Source organism: Phalaenopsis equestris, unplaced genomic scaffold (genome assembly GCF_001263595.1).
Source record: "Phalaenopsis equestris unplaced genomic scaffold, ASM126359v1 Scaffold000680, whole genome shotgun sequence".
Taxonomy (NCBI): Eukaryota; Viridiplantae; Streptophyta; class Magnoliopsida; order Asparagales; family Orchidaceae; genus Phalaenopsis; species Phalaenopsis equestris.
Window position 1 is genome coordinate 67,269 of NW_018165120.1, and position 13,823 is coordinate 81,091.

Sequence of the window (13,823 nt, forward strand, 5' to 3'; positions counted from 1 at the left end):
AATACACTTATCCCGAAGAATAAATATATCACTTGTAATAAGGATTCAATCATCTAGACTAAACAATTTGTGACATCCATTTGGTCTGCGAAATTGTCCTATTTGCCGACAAGTTCCCCTACCTAATACGAGTGTTAGATAAGATTTATTTTACTTGGGTTCCTAGTTCCCTATAGAGGCAAACCCCTATAGTTAATTATATCTTAAATAACTGAGAGTCATTTAAGAAAACTCTCGATTAAGATCAGGTGATTTTGCTTTCAAGATTTCAAAGTTTAGGTTTTCACGGTTGGACATGGAAAAATCAAATAAGAATGACCCAAAGTAGGAACAATTATTCAAGGAATCCAAAAGGAAGAAAAGTAGGGGATATCACAGATCTGGGAAAAAAAACCCCCGGTGAACTCCCAACTATCCTAATATTCGGCTTTATGTCTTTGAAGTGATGATTATTTGGTATTTCAATTCTGCAAATTATTTAAGATTTATGACTTATGTTTGCATAACGTTGGGCTATGTAAATAGCCTAAAAGACAGGAGGATTTACATCGTACCGTACGGTAACCTTAGAATCCTAAAACGTTAGGACTTATAATTGTACAACAGAGTTGTACAGAAAGCCTAAAGAGTGATCCTATAGATTGTTATTTAAACTAAGGAAAGTGTATAGTGTTGTGAAAATGTTCATGTGATATGAAGATGTTTCGTTGCTGCAGATCCACCTGGAAATTGTTCCTCGTCTCGCGACCCACGATCTTCGCTCCAAACTCCTCGTAGTAGCACCTCCTTGTTTAGTTTTAGTTTTGAACATGCTCCTAACCACTAGGTTATCCTAAACTAAGACATAGTGTATCAAAGTAACTAAGCATGCTGTGTAAAAGGAAAATAATAATGCACTATATAGTAAAGAGAAAAGACAATAAACATGCTGAAAGAAGAACATAACGTGCTAGGGAAGCAGTATAACAGACTATGAAAACAATATAACATGCTTTTAAAATAAAATGCTGTAATGTAAATTAAACCTGTACACCTGAGAGGTTCATTGCTCCTTTAAATATGTGATATTGGGATGTCCCCAATTGCCAGGAGGATTTGAATATAGGACAAACTCAAATCCCGGAGCATTGGGTTTCAGTTTTGGTCAAGTTAAGGTAAGAATTTCATTATTTGATTTAATTAAATCAGTCATGAGTCACAATCTAGTGCACCCTCGTGCCTAGTGTCCTACTTATCTTCTAAACTAAGGTTAGATGTTTGGATTTCTTAGGATCATTTGAAAATTAGGATGGTAAACTATTTCTTAAGTTGTGCTTCGAAAATCTAGGATGCCTGCACTTTAGGTTAAACTTGAGGTGTCCTAAGGTGTCTAGTCTCAATTAAGTGCCTTTCCACTAACCCTCAAACATCTATAGATCTAGCTGAGCTCGCTACCAGACTCCTAAAACCTAGGGGTAAACTCATAGTTTTAGCAAAAGAGTTGTGAGTTGTGCTTCAATCCTAATTAAAAGAAATGGATTTTAAATTGATTCAAAGCTTAAGGAATTTAAGAGCAAGTCCACTAATTTCTCAATCGTTATCTAAATTCTCATTTTTTTTATTCTAACTAGTCTTCCAATTTGCAATCTATTTTTCCTTATGTAAAAGAAGAGGTGGATTGTTTGCTACTCTATTTCCCCTCTAGATTGTATCATCCCAAAAATTCAAATTTCAATTTTAATTTTCTCTCATTTTCTCTTTCCTTCCTATTTTCCTTGAGATTATAAATCATTTCTGAATTTAATTAAATCGGAAATTCCCATTTTTAACTTGACCGTTAAAAAAAAAATAATAAAATAAAATAAAATAAACGAAAATGAGACCGATCCATTTTTAAAACCAAATTAAATCAATAAAACTCATGAATGTTTCGGTCTAAAACATTTAAATTTGTTAAAAGGAAAAAAAAAGATCGGATCAATCCCGAGAACGATATCCTTTCCAAGTGGCGCTTTTATGGATTTCCAAACCCAATATGATTTCAATTTATATCAAACTCAAAATGAAACCTCAAGAGCTTTCTACATTTCATAAAATATAGGAGAACAATCCATAGGGAGTATCCTTCTGTACCTCTAAAAATCATACCATTATCAAAGCCCTTCAATTTCAATTTTAATCAAAAGCTCACGGGTAGGACAATAAGGGGGGGAAGAGCCCACGGGTAAGGCAACAACCCAAAACCAAGAATCAAATCTAGCTCAATGAATATGAAGCTCACGGTTAAGGCATCAACACAAAACCAAAAATCGAATCCAGCTAAATGGATATGAAGCTCACTGCTAAGGCAGCAACCCAAAACCAAAAATCAAATCCAGTTCAATAAATATGAAGCTCACGGCTAAGGCAGTAACCCAAAACCAAGACTCAAATCCAGCTAAATGTATATGAAGCTCACGGCTAAGACATCAACCCAACATCAAAAATCAAAACCAACATATATTTCAACAAGGGGCAGCGAGAGAAGTGCGATATGAGCCCCCAAACATAATTTCTAGCATTTAAAAATGACATCCATCATATATTTCAACAAGAGTGTAGCAAGAGAAGTGACATATGAGCCCCAAACATAATTTCTAGCATTTAAAAATAACATCCAGCATATATTTCAACAAGGGGCAGAAAGAGAAGTGCGATATGAGCCCCCAAACATGATTTCTAGCATTTAAAAATGACATCCAGCATATACTTCAACAAGGGGCGGCAAGAGAAATGAGATATGAGCCCTCAAACATGATTTCTAGCATTTAAAAATGACATCCAGCATATATTTCAACAAGGGGCAGCAAGAGAAGTGAAATATGAGCCCCCAAACATGATTTCTAGCATTTAAAAATGACATCCAACATATATTTCAACAAGGGGCAGCAAGATAAGTGAGATATGAGCCCCCAAACATGATTTCTAGCATTTAAAAATGACATCCAACATATATTTCAACAAGGGGCAGCAAGAGAAGTAGCAGATTTGAAATAAAACTATAAGAATGGTTCAAGAAAAGACCACTACAAATGCTCCACATCAAAAGCACTCGAAATTTCTAGCTTAAAAAAGGATTCTGGCAACACTCTTTTTTCTCAAGAACTCTTCCTTTCTTTCTAAAAAATTTTTAACAACTCCCAAGCCACAGAAGATGAGAAGAAAATGTAAGTTTGAAAAGATTTTGGCAGCACCTCCCCACTCTCAAAAATTTCGGCCCTCAAACTCAAAACCCTCCCCAAGTGGGGTTAAACCCTCCCCAAGTGGGGTTTTTTATAGTAAAGAAAGGAGAAGAGCAGCCACCTACCAACCTTTCTAGTCAACAAATCAGGTAAAGGGAGAGGATGAGAAAGATTTAAGGCAAGAGGAAATGCAGCCTAGGGCAGAGGAAGGGTCGGCCGGGTGGAGTTCCACCGTTGGGAAGTTGCTCAGTCGAGCAGAGATCGAGGAGGCGTGTGCGCGAATGGACCGCGGAATGCCGCGTGTGAGGATAAGGGGAGCCGTCTCACGCGCGAATAGCAGAGGAGATGCGAGAGAGGGGATGCGTGCGGAAGCTAGGGCTCCGCCCGAGCGGCTCTCGGTCGAAGAAGGAAAAAGAAATACGCGAATGCCGTGGGTTATGTGAATAGAGATTAGTTTTTATAAATATTATTTAATTAAAAATATAAGTATATAAAAAAAATACTTAATTTTTAAAGTAAAAAATTGATTTACACATTTTAATTCATGTGTGAAATCATTACAAATTGGATGTCCCTTTTAGGTAATTCTGACGTTCTGGACGCGCTGGTATGATCCGTTTCGCCGTCGGAAGTCATTTTGACGAATTCATCGATTTGTGTGCCAATTTTCTCGTGTCGAAAATATGGCAATATGAGTGTCCTTTCCTACCAAAATGGGTACCCCGGACGCGTTGGCGCAGTCCAATCTGTCGTCGGAAGTCATCCGGAGAAGTTCGCATTTTCACCCGTCCTTTGGGCTTAATGGAAGTCCGATTTCGTGCAATTTTGTGAACTTTGTGTATTTGATGTGTGTATGTGACGAAAAGGTTGTGACGTTGTTTTCCTAAGGCTTGAAGTCCTATCAGGAACTTTTCCCTTGAGTCTTCGCAAAATAACCCATAACCGCTCGTCTATAAGACAATGGTCTTGTGCCAAAGATAGGAATTGACTAGAATTTTCTAAAAGTGTGGGTATCAATTCTAGTTTTCTAGGATGGTCAATAGGAACTCCTAGAGCTAGATACAAAGACCCTAGAAAAGGAAATGACCTCAAAATTGAGGTCAACAAACCTGCAAAAAATCATAAGAGGAGATCCACAACTGATTAGCAAAGCATCTATCAAGTCGTTCGAATAACTTGCCCCTTTTCCAAGTAAATTTAGAACCAATAAAACCCAAGTAAACCCAAATCAGAAATACCCGTTATAGCCAAAGTTTCATTGAATTTTTGTGTTAAAGTGGTGTCAATTCTCCGACCACCTAACTTTTCAGATTCGTGCATCACCATATTGAAGTCCCCTCCAACCATCCAATTTTGGTGGATTGAAGTGCCCATCTCAGAAAGTTTGTGCCAAAGATCAAATCTAGTAGCATTAGAAGTCCCGACGCAGACAAAAGTAAGATATCCAGAGAAAACATCCATAGAGAAAAAAGTATGCACAAACTGTCTATCATTAATAGTGACATCAACTGTGATATGCTTCCGCAAAAACAATCAAATTTTATTAGAGCAATTAGCAAAAAAAGAGAAGTTTTTGAATTTACCCAAGATACGATCATCCGGAGAGGAGACCAGGGATTCCAAAATAGCAAATATATCGACCTTATGAATCCTTGTCATTAATTTGAGTCTACTAAAGGAGTGAAGATCTGCAACTCTCCTGATATTCCAAATAAGGAAATTAAATATGAGTAGACATATTACCCTTCCTAGAAGATCTAGGTCGGGTCCGTCCATTTTCTCCATCTGAATAGTAGTGATTCATCTTCAACATATTATTCCCGTTAGTGTGATTTCGCACCTCCTTTTGGGCTCTATACTTTCTTCTATGATACTTTTGAACATGCCATTCATCCCTTAAAACTTTTGAAATATCCTCCAAAGGAGTGTCAGAGAGAGCATCAGAATGATGAGAGTAAATAAAATTATTATCCATATTCAAAGCGTCAGGGAGAGAAGCCAAGGAAGGGCGAGCCCCCTCAGTATTAGAGATGATAGGAGGATCCGGATCAGGCAACAACTAACGTGTTTTCTCAGCCGGGGCAACAACATTAGAGAGGGTAAAATCTAGATTTTTATCAGCATTCGAAGTATTAGGGAGAGAGGCAGAAGAAAATCGAGCTCCCTCATTATTAGAGATGTCCGGAGGATTCGAGTCAGGTTACACCTGCTCAATTCTATCCTTAGATGGAGTCGAAAGGATGATAGTGGGGTGGGACACGACTGCTAAAGGTTTTGCCTGAACAGCCGCAACATTATCAGGGAGCATAGAACCTTGCTTCACGTGCGGCTGTTTCCTACTATCCCCTTTCCTTAGTTCAGGATGTAATTGAAACATTCGTCCTGATCGTGGCCAAACATTTGACAATGTGTGCAGTAATAGGGGTGTTGTTCTAATAATACCTGTTGCCAGTATCCATTGTGAGCCGACCCAATCCAAACCTCATATGGTGGAGGTAATGTCACATCTCGTTCAATTAAAACTATAGCCATAGATGGACTCGTGAGATTGTAGGTGGGAGCATCTAATTTTAGGGGTCTCTCGAACATAACGGCCAAGGAGGAGGATTTCGTGATTGAAGAGATGAACTTTCAAATTTGGGAACCGAAGCCAGACTGGAATAATAGGAGCCTCAGCTTTAGGATCAAAATTTTCTGACCATTTTAAGACCTTCATACCGCAGTCCTCAAACCACACTAATCGTTTCGCAAATAGGCGCGTATAGTCCTCTTCATTAGACAGTTGAATTAAAATGTGCCTTCCATTTAAGGGACCTATCTTCAAATCTCCCATAAGCCTCATCAATTCAAAGTGTTTTCGAAGAAACTCCATTTTAGGATGCCCATACAGGAACTTCCCTACCAGATAAAGACGGTAGGATAGGAAGAGGCGAGTTCGCCGTTCGAGTTCGCCGTTCTCGGCATCAGAGAGGAAGAGAGCAAGCTTTCCCTTCCACCCAGGACGTCGAACGAAAGAAGTATCGGATTTGAGAGCGAGATTGTCGTAGAAAGCAGAAGGGAAGTTTGGAACGCCACCGCTGGCATAGGAATGAAACCCTTTACCAATGCCACCAAAGCCGCTGGCCGTCGCGCCAGCGTATGAGCGAGCCATGACGATCGATCACCCGCGTCGCCATCGAATCGCTAACCCTAGCAGAGAGGAGACGGAACCATCGTGTCTTTCAAATAATATGTATCAAATCTCATAAAATATTATACATTAAAAATATTTCAATTATAAATAAAGATAAATCATTTAGTTAATTTAATAATAGTACATTTTGAAATTGATGATAGGTATTCTATTGTAGTAGGGATTTCATAACTTAAAAGGAAGCAAAATCATCTGAAAGTAAGACGGGTATTCTTAGTTTTGATTTGTAGTAGCATTTTTATTTTTTATTAATCAATTGCATTAATAGTTACTCCATATAAATTTAATTGCCAAATTTTATCTGATTTATATACTCTTATTTTTATGAGTCATATTATTGAGATGATTTTAAATTTTTGCGGTAACTATTATTATGCATTATTTAAAGGTATATAAATTATATGAAATTGAATGAAACAATTATATGATTAATATAAGCTACATATATTACTTGCATGTGAATACTTGATTATGATGGAGTTCACTCTTTTATGATACTAGCTGTGAGATGTTAAAATACGCGTGCATGTTAATAGAAAATAATATTGATATTGATGTACTTTCTTTGATATAATTTTAGACGGTGTTTCTATGACGGTTGTACATATTATAAACTGATATAAATATATTACTGATATAGTAAAATACATTGAATTTTATGAACTATCTTGAACGATCATATCTGAAAAAGTAAACTATCTAATGCTTTTATATTGATTCATAATATTTGGACTAGCATTCGTATCGTTCCCTTTTTTGTTACGTTACCATAATTCAGAAGTACGAGCATTCATTGACTATGGTTAACTTTATTTTTAAACTAACATTTCGGGTTTAATTATTTGATTTAAAATATAAGCAATAGAAGAAGCAGATAACCAAAAATAAAATAAATTTAATTTTAGTACTTTAATTTATTTTTCTTAGTGGCTCTTTCATTTCATTTGGATTATAAATTGTTAGTTATAGAAAATATAAATAGAAAAAATTGATTTTCACTATTCAATAGTCTGTTCCCGTTTTAGTTAATTCCAAATTCAGGACTGGGTCTTTGACAAAGTGGTTTCAAAGTGTAAGGTTTAGATTTAAGTAATGTGAATATTATTGAAAGAGCCAATAACATAATTAATTTAAAACTCTAATATGAAATTTAATAAAGTTGTAATAAAATATATAATAATAAACAAAATAATTATATGCAAATTTCGACTACAATTTTTGTATGTGGGGAAAATTGTAAAGATTTGATATAAAAGGCTAATTTAGGGAGAAGAAATGGAAGTCTAAGAGAAAAGAGAGAGATGAAACAAGTTTTTCACCTTTATAAGGCGACACGAAACTTTGTTTTGAACCAACCATCGTGACCGAGGGGCTGAGAGAGCGGGGCAAAAGTGAGGCAAGGAGGAAGAAGAAAGGAGAAGAAAAGGAATACTCGCCTTAGTGGGACGAGTCGAATGCGACGATGTTGACCAACAAAGACAATCGTGATCATCGAATAGAGGAGATGAGGCTTGTAATTGAAATTGAAGGAAGAGTCATAAGATCATGTGAGGGCGAGTGTGTGTTGTTTTAGTTGTCATTTTGTTTGAGTTATGCTGTTACCCTACTTATGTTGCCTTATTTCAGTTGATGATGTGAATTCAGTTAATTCATTTTGTATCAGGTCTTTATTTATAGTGACCACTTTTTATCTTACTGAATGACCACTAATTTTCTTCATGAAATTTCACGCTTACCTGTTTAATGAGTGATGACTTATGGCTTATTTATAAATTTCAAGGATAAATTTTTATAAAAAGGGGAGACTGTAATAACAAAAATAAATCTTATTAATCAAGCTGAAATGTTGGTTTGATTATAGCCATTGAGGAGATTTCTATATTGGAGGTTAACATTTTATTTGAGTCGAACTAGTGAATAGAACGACAGAGAGAGCAGATAGTGAGAAGAGGAGCGAGGGTTTCGAAACATTGAAGAGAAGGCAACACTGTTGAGACGGAGGGCAATGTGTAGCTTCAAGTCGTGGAAGAAGGATAAGACGCCTGTCGATGTCGAAATTGAGCATGGGAAGGTAGAACTTGTGTGATCGAGAAGAGAGAGAGGAAGGATCCGAGCAAAGATGCAATCGTGCGAAGCCAAAGAAATGCCACGTGCGGTCTAATCGAATAGGTTCGTGCGAGGCGTGCCCTAGCCGAACGAAGAATGGAAGAGGATGTTTGTGCATTCGGGATTGAAGACTCATCCGTGAGTAGAGTTTATAGTTTTAATTATATAAATTATTTTAATGTTATTAAGTCTATCAGATTCTATAAATTAATATTTGTGATTATGAATTGTCAAGTGGTTGAATTAAAGAATTAAAAAGAACGAAATCAGTGTTTGTGCAAAAGAAGAGGAGATAATGGGGAAAAGCTCGAGTTTACTTTTATTACATTTTTTAAAGGAAAAATTCATTTATTAGCATTTAGTTATAATGAAACTATAAAACATGAATTATAGACAAATGAGTAAGTTAAGATCAAGATGCGTGCTTTTACTTCTAAATTATGATATCTTCTAAATCACTTGCATTAGAATGATATTGATCAATACACTTTAGTACTATAAGTAGAATATGATTTTTTGCCTTATTATTGAAATTGATTACCAGAAAAGAATGTCAAGAATTTGTATAATATATTTATTTTTCACACATGCATATTATAAAAGAAAGATATTGAATGATAATTATAACGTAAATGAAATAATTTATAGTATGTTTGCATGTGCATGTTTGATTATATTGGAACTCATCCTTTTATAATACTAGTGGGTGAATGTTAAGATATTTGTGCTCGTAATTGAAAACTGATAGTTATATCGACGTATCTGAATTGGTACAATTTTAGACGGTGCTCTTGAGACGATTGTCGTTATATAAAATGACATAAACATGTTATTGATATAGTAAAACTCATTGAATGTTATGAATTATCGTAAACAATCATATCTGAAAATATAAACAGTCAAATATTTATATTAATTTATATTATTTCTAAATAGCACACATATCATTTCGTTTTCGTTACATTATTGTAGTTTAGAAGTAGATGTGCTCACTAGCTTTTATAGTTCACAGTTGTTTTAAACTAATATTTCAAGGTTAATCATTTGATTAAAAGATGAATAATAGAGGAAATATTTAAAGAAAACGAAAACAACCAAAAATGAGAAAAATATGACTTTATTACTTTAATTTACTTTATTTAGCGGCTCTTTCATTTCATTTGAATTATAAAATATTAGTTATAAAAAATGAATATAGAAAATCGTGATTATTACCGTTCGATCGTCTGTTCTTGTCTTGGTTAATTTCAATCCTTAGGTCGGGTCGTGACATGTTTGACGTTTACAAACCAACTTTAGAATTAGGAGAAGTGTTGAATACTTCAACCATGCGCCCCGTTTTATCTTTTCTTGTCATGACATGAAAACTCACATAAATACTTGGATAAATGGTTTTTCGCTGGTGCTTTCTCAAGAAGTAATGGTAGCCCATAATTTTTTTGAGTTGTGATATAGCATTACTTTCTTGGAAGGCAGCAACCCACGGATTGATAAGTGGATGCTACGGTTTTTCTTTAATAGGTTTTTAAATTGAAAAAAAAAATGTAATATGTAACTTCTGTTTTTTAATTAAGATTAACTTGTTTATTTTCTATTTTGTGTCATTGTAAACCTTTATATAAAAGGCCAAATTTCCTCCAACAAGGGTCTTGGAGTATGCCAATTTTATCCTCTGTATTTCTTTTTCACTTCTTTCCTACACATTAAGAGTGAAGATAACATGATTTTCTTTTTCAAAATGATTGCATTAAATAAATTTGGAAATGCTTTCATAAAAAATAACTACATGCAAGTAAAAAAACAAGGCAAACTGAAAATTATTTAACATAAATATTGAGTTAGCTTTGAAGTTGGTGCATATTTGGCAAATCTCAGCCCATCTGAGCTAATAATTGGATTCCTAGAAACTTGGGAGGTGCAGCTGTAGTGTGATTAATAGATTGTTTAATAGTCTTTAGAACAAAGAGGACGTCAGCTGATATGAGAAATTATTGATTGATGAAGCCAAACAAGAGTTTGTTATTTGAGGAAGTTATTCTGAATAATTTTCTTCGCAATTGTCATAAATAGCCACCAGGCCCTTAACAGGTAGCCATTACCTTTTGACTAGGTGTCTTTTTCATTCCAATTGAAGAAGTGTTAACTTCCTTTCCATGATGCATGTGCCATAGTTTTTGAAAAAAAAGTTTTCCACTTTTTTTTTTTTCTCAGTTTTTCATCCATTTCTTTCAGATTTTTATATTGCATGCCTTTGCGTGTTTTATTATCAACTAACCGCTTCCTATCCCTCGCATTTAAGCAGGTCCAGATGCTTTATTTGGAATAAGTGGAATGAGGTGCAGTGGTGTTTTAAATAATTTGAGCGGGAAAGAGCTTCTAAAAGATGAGGTTGTTTCTGAACAACTAACCAGGTATGGATTTGGGTTATGCATATAATTTGATTATTTTGGTAATTAGAAAATTGTTTATTTTGCCTTGTTAGTAGGCTAGATTATGTTAATACAGTAGTACTTCATGCTTCTTTGACCACATATAAACAGATTTCTAGCACATTGTCCTCGCTTATTTAGAATTCCAGGGATACTCCTTCGCATCGGCACAAAGTTTCTCTCCTTCCGCTCGATTGCTCAGGATTGAGCGTTTGCACTTGCATCCTCCTCCTCTGCTCTAAGTTTGGACGCACGAGAGCTCCGGTTGAAGTCACGACTCAAACCCAATAGCTAGCCGCTGTTCAACTCTCAGTTCTATGGCTTCTGTTCCTCCTCAACCACTGACTGCTTCAATGGATAATTAGGTTTTCCCTCAGGTTTATCATGATTCATTTGAAGGCCATAGGGACTGCTCATCAAGAAGGCGAGCAGGCAGAGTGACAAACTAGCTTTAATTTTCTCTGATGCTGAAGTTTCCAACCTAGTTGATAAGTGCAAATTTACTTTCATTGGGAAGTTCCAATTGGGACATCCTAAAATGGAAATCGCTTGAAAGGCTTTTAAAGATCTCAAACTATTGGGACATTGGAAAGTTGGTCTCTTTGATGGGAGACATGTGATAATACAATTATCTAAAATAGAGGATTATGCCAAAATATCTTCCAAGAAGTATATGACAATTGATGGAAAATATTTGCTCGAGTGGTCTCCTGAATTTGATCCTAGCCAAGAACCTCTATAGTTCCAATCTGGTTTAAATTATCTGGCTTAAAGTTGCACTGCTTTAATAACCAAGTTCTCTATTATATTGGAGCTGCACTAGGGAGACCTATGAAATTGGACATACCCACCTTCAACATATCCAGGCCTTCAGTTCCAAGGATTCTTGTTGAAAAGGATATCACTCTCTCTAATGTGGAAGAAATATGGCTTGGTACTGCCCACAATGGGTATTAGTAGTCAATTATCGCAGAACAAAAATTCTACAACTGTAATCACTGTAAACTGTTTGGGAATACACCTGCCAAATGCTTCAGACTTCATCCACATTTGAGATCCAACCTTTCTGTGCATTTGGATTCTGCAATTCCTAACAACATCATCCAAGTGGAGGAAAATATAGGAGAAACTGAAGACCTTCCAGAAATGTTGATTGAAAATTTGTCTCATCAGACTATTCCTCACCAACCAGTTTAGCAGCTACTTCCCACTACTGTTGAGGTAGCTCTTTCTTAGATCATAAATACTAAGAATTTAGTTGTAGCAGATGCTAGCTAAAGTGTTTTGGAACCATCTATTGCGAGAGAAGAGGGTGCTCAAGTCTTGGAGGAGCGCCACGATCAAGGTGTGCTGCAGGCTGAGACCTGCTCAGCAATTTAGGGATCAACATACTCTCCATCAAAGATACACCAATTAATCAGATGAGACAAACACTGACAGATGAATGACAAGTTTACCAATCTTGAAAGAATAAAAAAGGAATGCTAGAACTCAGGAATTTTCGGGATGACTGTTTGATAATTTTGGGCGGAAGCCCACATCTCAGTTTGTTGTTGGACTCCCTCACTAGATCCAGAGGGAGGGGAAGTGATAAATCCACCCACTGTGATTAGGAGTATTTCATAATTTTTGGGGTATACGAGTATTTTAAAGTCTCTTTATGAGTGAGTTGTATTCCCTGTGAGTGAGTTCTTATTACCCACTCACTAAAACCTTTGTATCTTTTCTTTTACATTAATGAAGTTTTCTTTTTATAATAATATATGTGTCTGTGTGAGCACGCGTGCGTGCAACTGTGGCTCTTGTTGGAAGGCGGCCTTAACGCAAGTCTCCTCTGTCATGGGTTCGAATCCCCTCAGGTCGGATAAGCACATATAAGGGAACCGATATTTAGGGGATGGTTTAGTCCTTCCTAAATACCGATTCTTTTTTGAAGAAAAAGACAAAAATAATTAAAATAAAAAAAATTATATATATAAACAGGACACTACCAGATTGCAAGAATTTTGATTGAAACAAATATTACACTACTAGATGTAGAAAAAGTTTGGCTTGGATCTGCTCACAATGGTTATTGACAAAAAATTATTATGAAACAAAAAACTTACTACTGCAAGCACTACAAGATGTTTAGACACCCGCAGGAGAAATATTTCAAATTGCACCCACAGTTGAGAACCAACAGTCAAAAGTAGAAACACACTATTAGTGCACCCCATGTGCCTGAATGTGCTCCCGGGAAACCTGATGACAGCCAACCTGAGGAGGGAATAACCACAAGACATGAGTGGTGTCTGCCCCTCGGATCCTTTCTCCTGACCATACTACAACGGATAATGTTCAAACCGAAAATCAGGATAGTCTCGCAACTCCTTTTCAGGAAGCATCAGGTGCAGAAGTAACAACTCACACTTCACATACGTTGGAACTTGTCGCGGTGCCAACGACTGTCTTTCCTTCTGCTGCGGTTCTAACATCCAATCAGACCGAGGATCACATGAGCCAGTCTTCAGATGACGAATGACAGGTTTACACTTCTCGACAGAAGAAGGCTGGGGGTACACTCCAACTTGGAAACTTAATGGATGATACTTTAGTTACTTCTGACAATGACACGACTACAATGACACGACTCTTCAAACTCGACACTCAACAATTTGTTATCTGGATCTTCTTCTAAAACTAGAGGAAGAGGCAGAACTAAACTGGCTCGTCCCTAGCTACTTTTTTTTGCATGTTTTAAATTTGTTTTACTTTTTATTGAGTTTATATGTATCTTTTTATTGGGGTATTACTGTATTTATATCGTATGGGCAGAGTGCCTCTTTTGGGCTCTCTCATACAGCCTTTATGTATCCTTTCTATTTTATTGAAATATATATATATATATATATA

General features: G+C 36.0%; 1 protein-coding gene across 5 annotated transcripts in view; it reads left to right on the plus strand.

Moving 5' to 3' along the window:
• LOC110030230 (tRNA threonylcarbamoyladenosine dehydratase) overlaps positions 1–13,823 on the plus strand; it is a 96,302-nt gene that overhangs the window by 32,067 nt on the left and 50,412 nt on the right. For 3 of the 5 annotated variants that reach the window (XM_020732843.1, XM_020732846.1, XM_020732847.1), the window contains exon 3: positions 10,799–10,910. In XM_020732843.1, the coding sequence (XP_020588502.1) occupies positions 10,799–10,910 (112 nt within the window). The remainder of the gene's footprint in view (positions 1–10,798; positions 10,911–13,823) is intronic. The other 2 variants (XM_020732844.1, XM_020732845.1) reach the window with 1 other exon arrangement.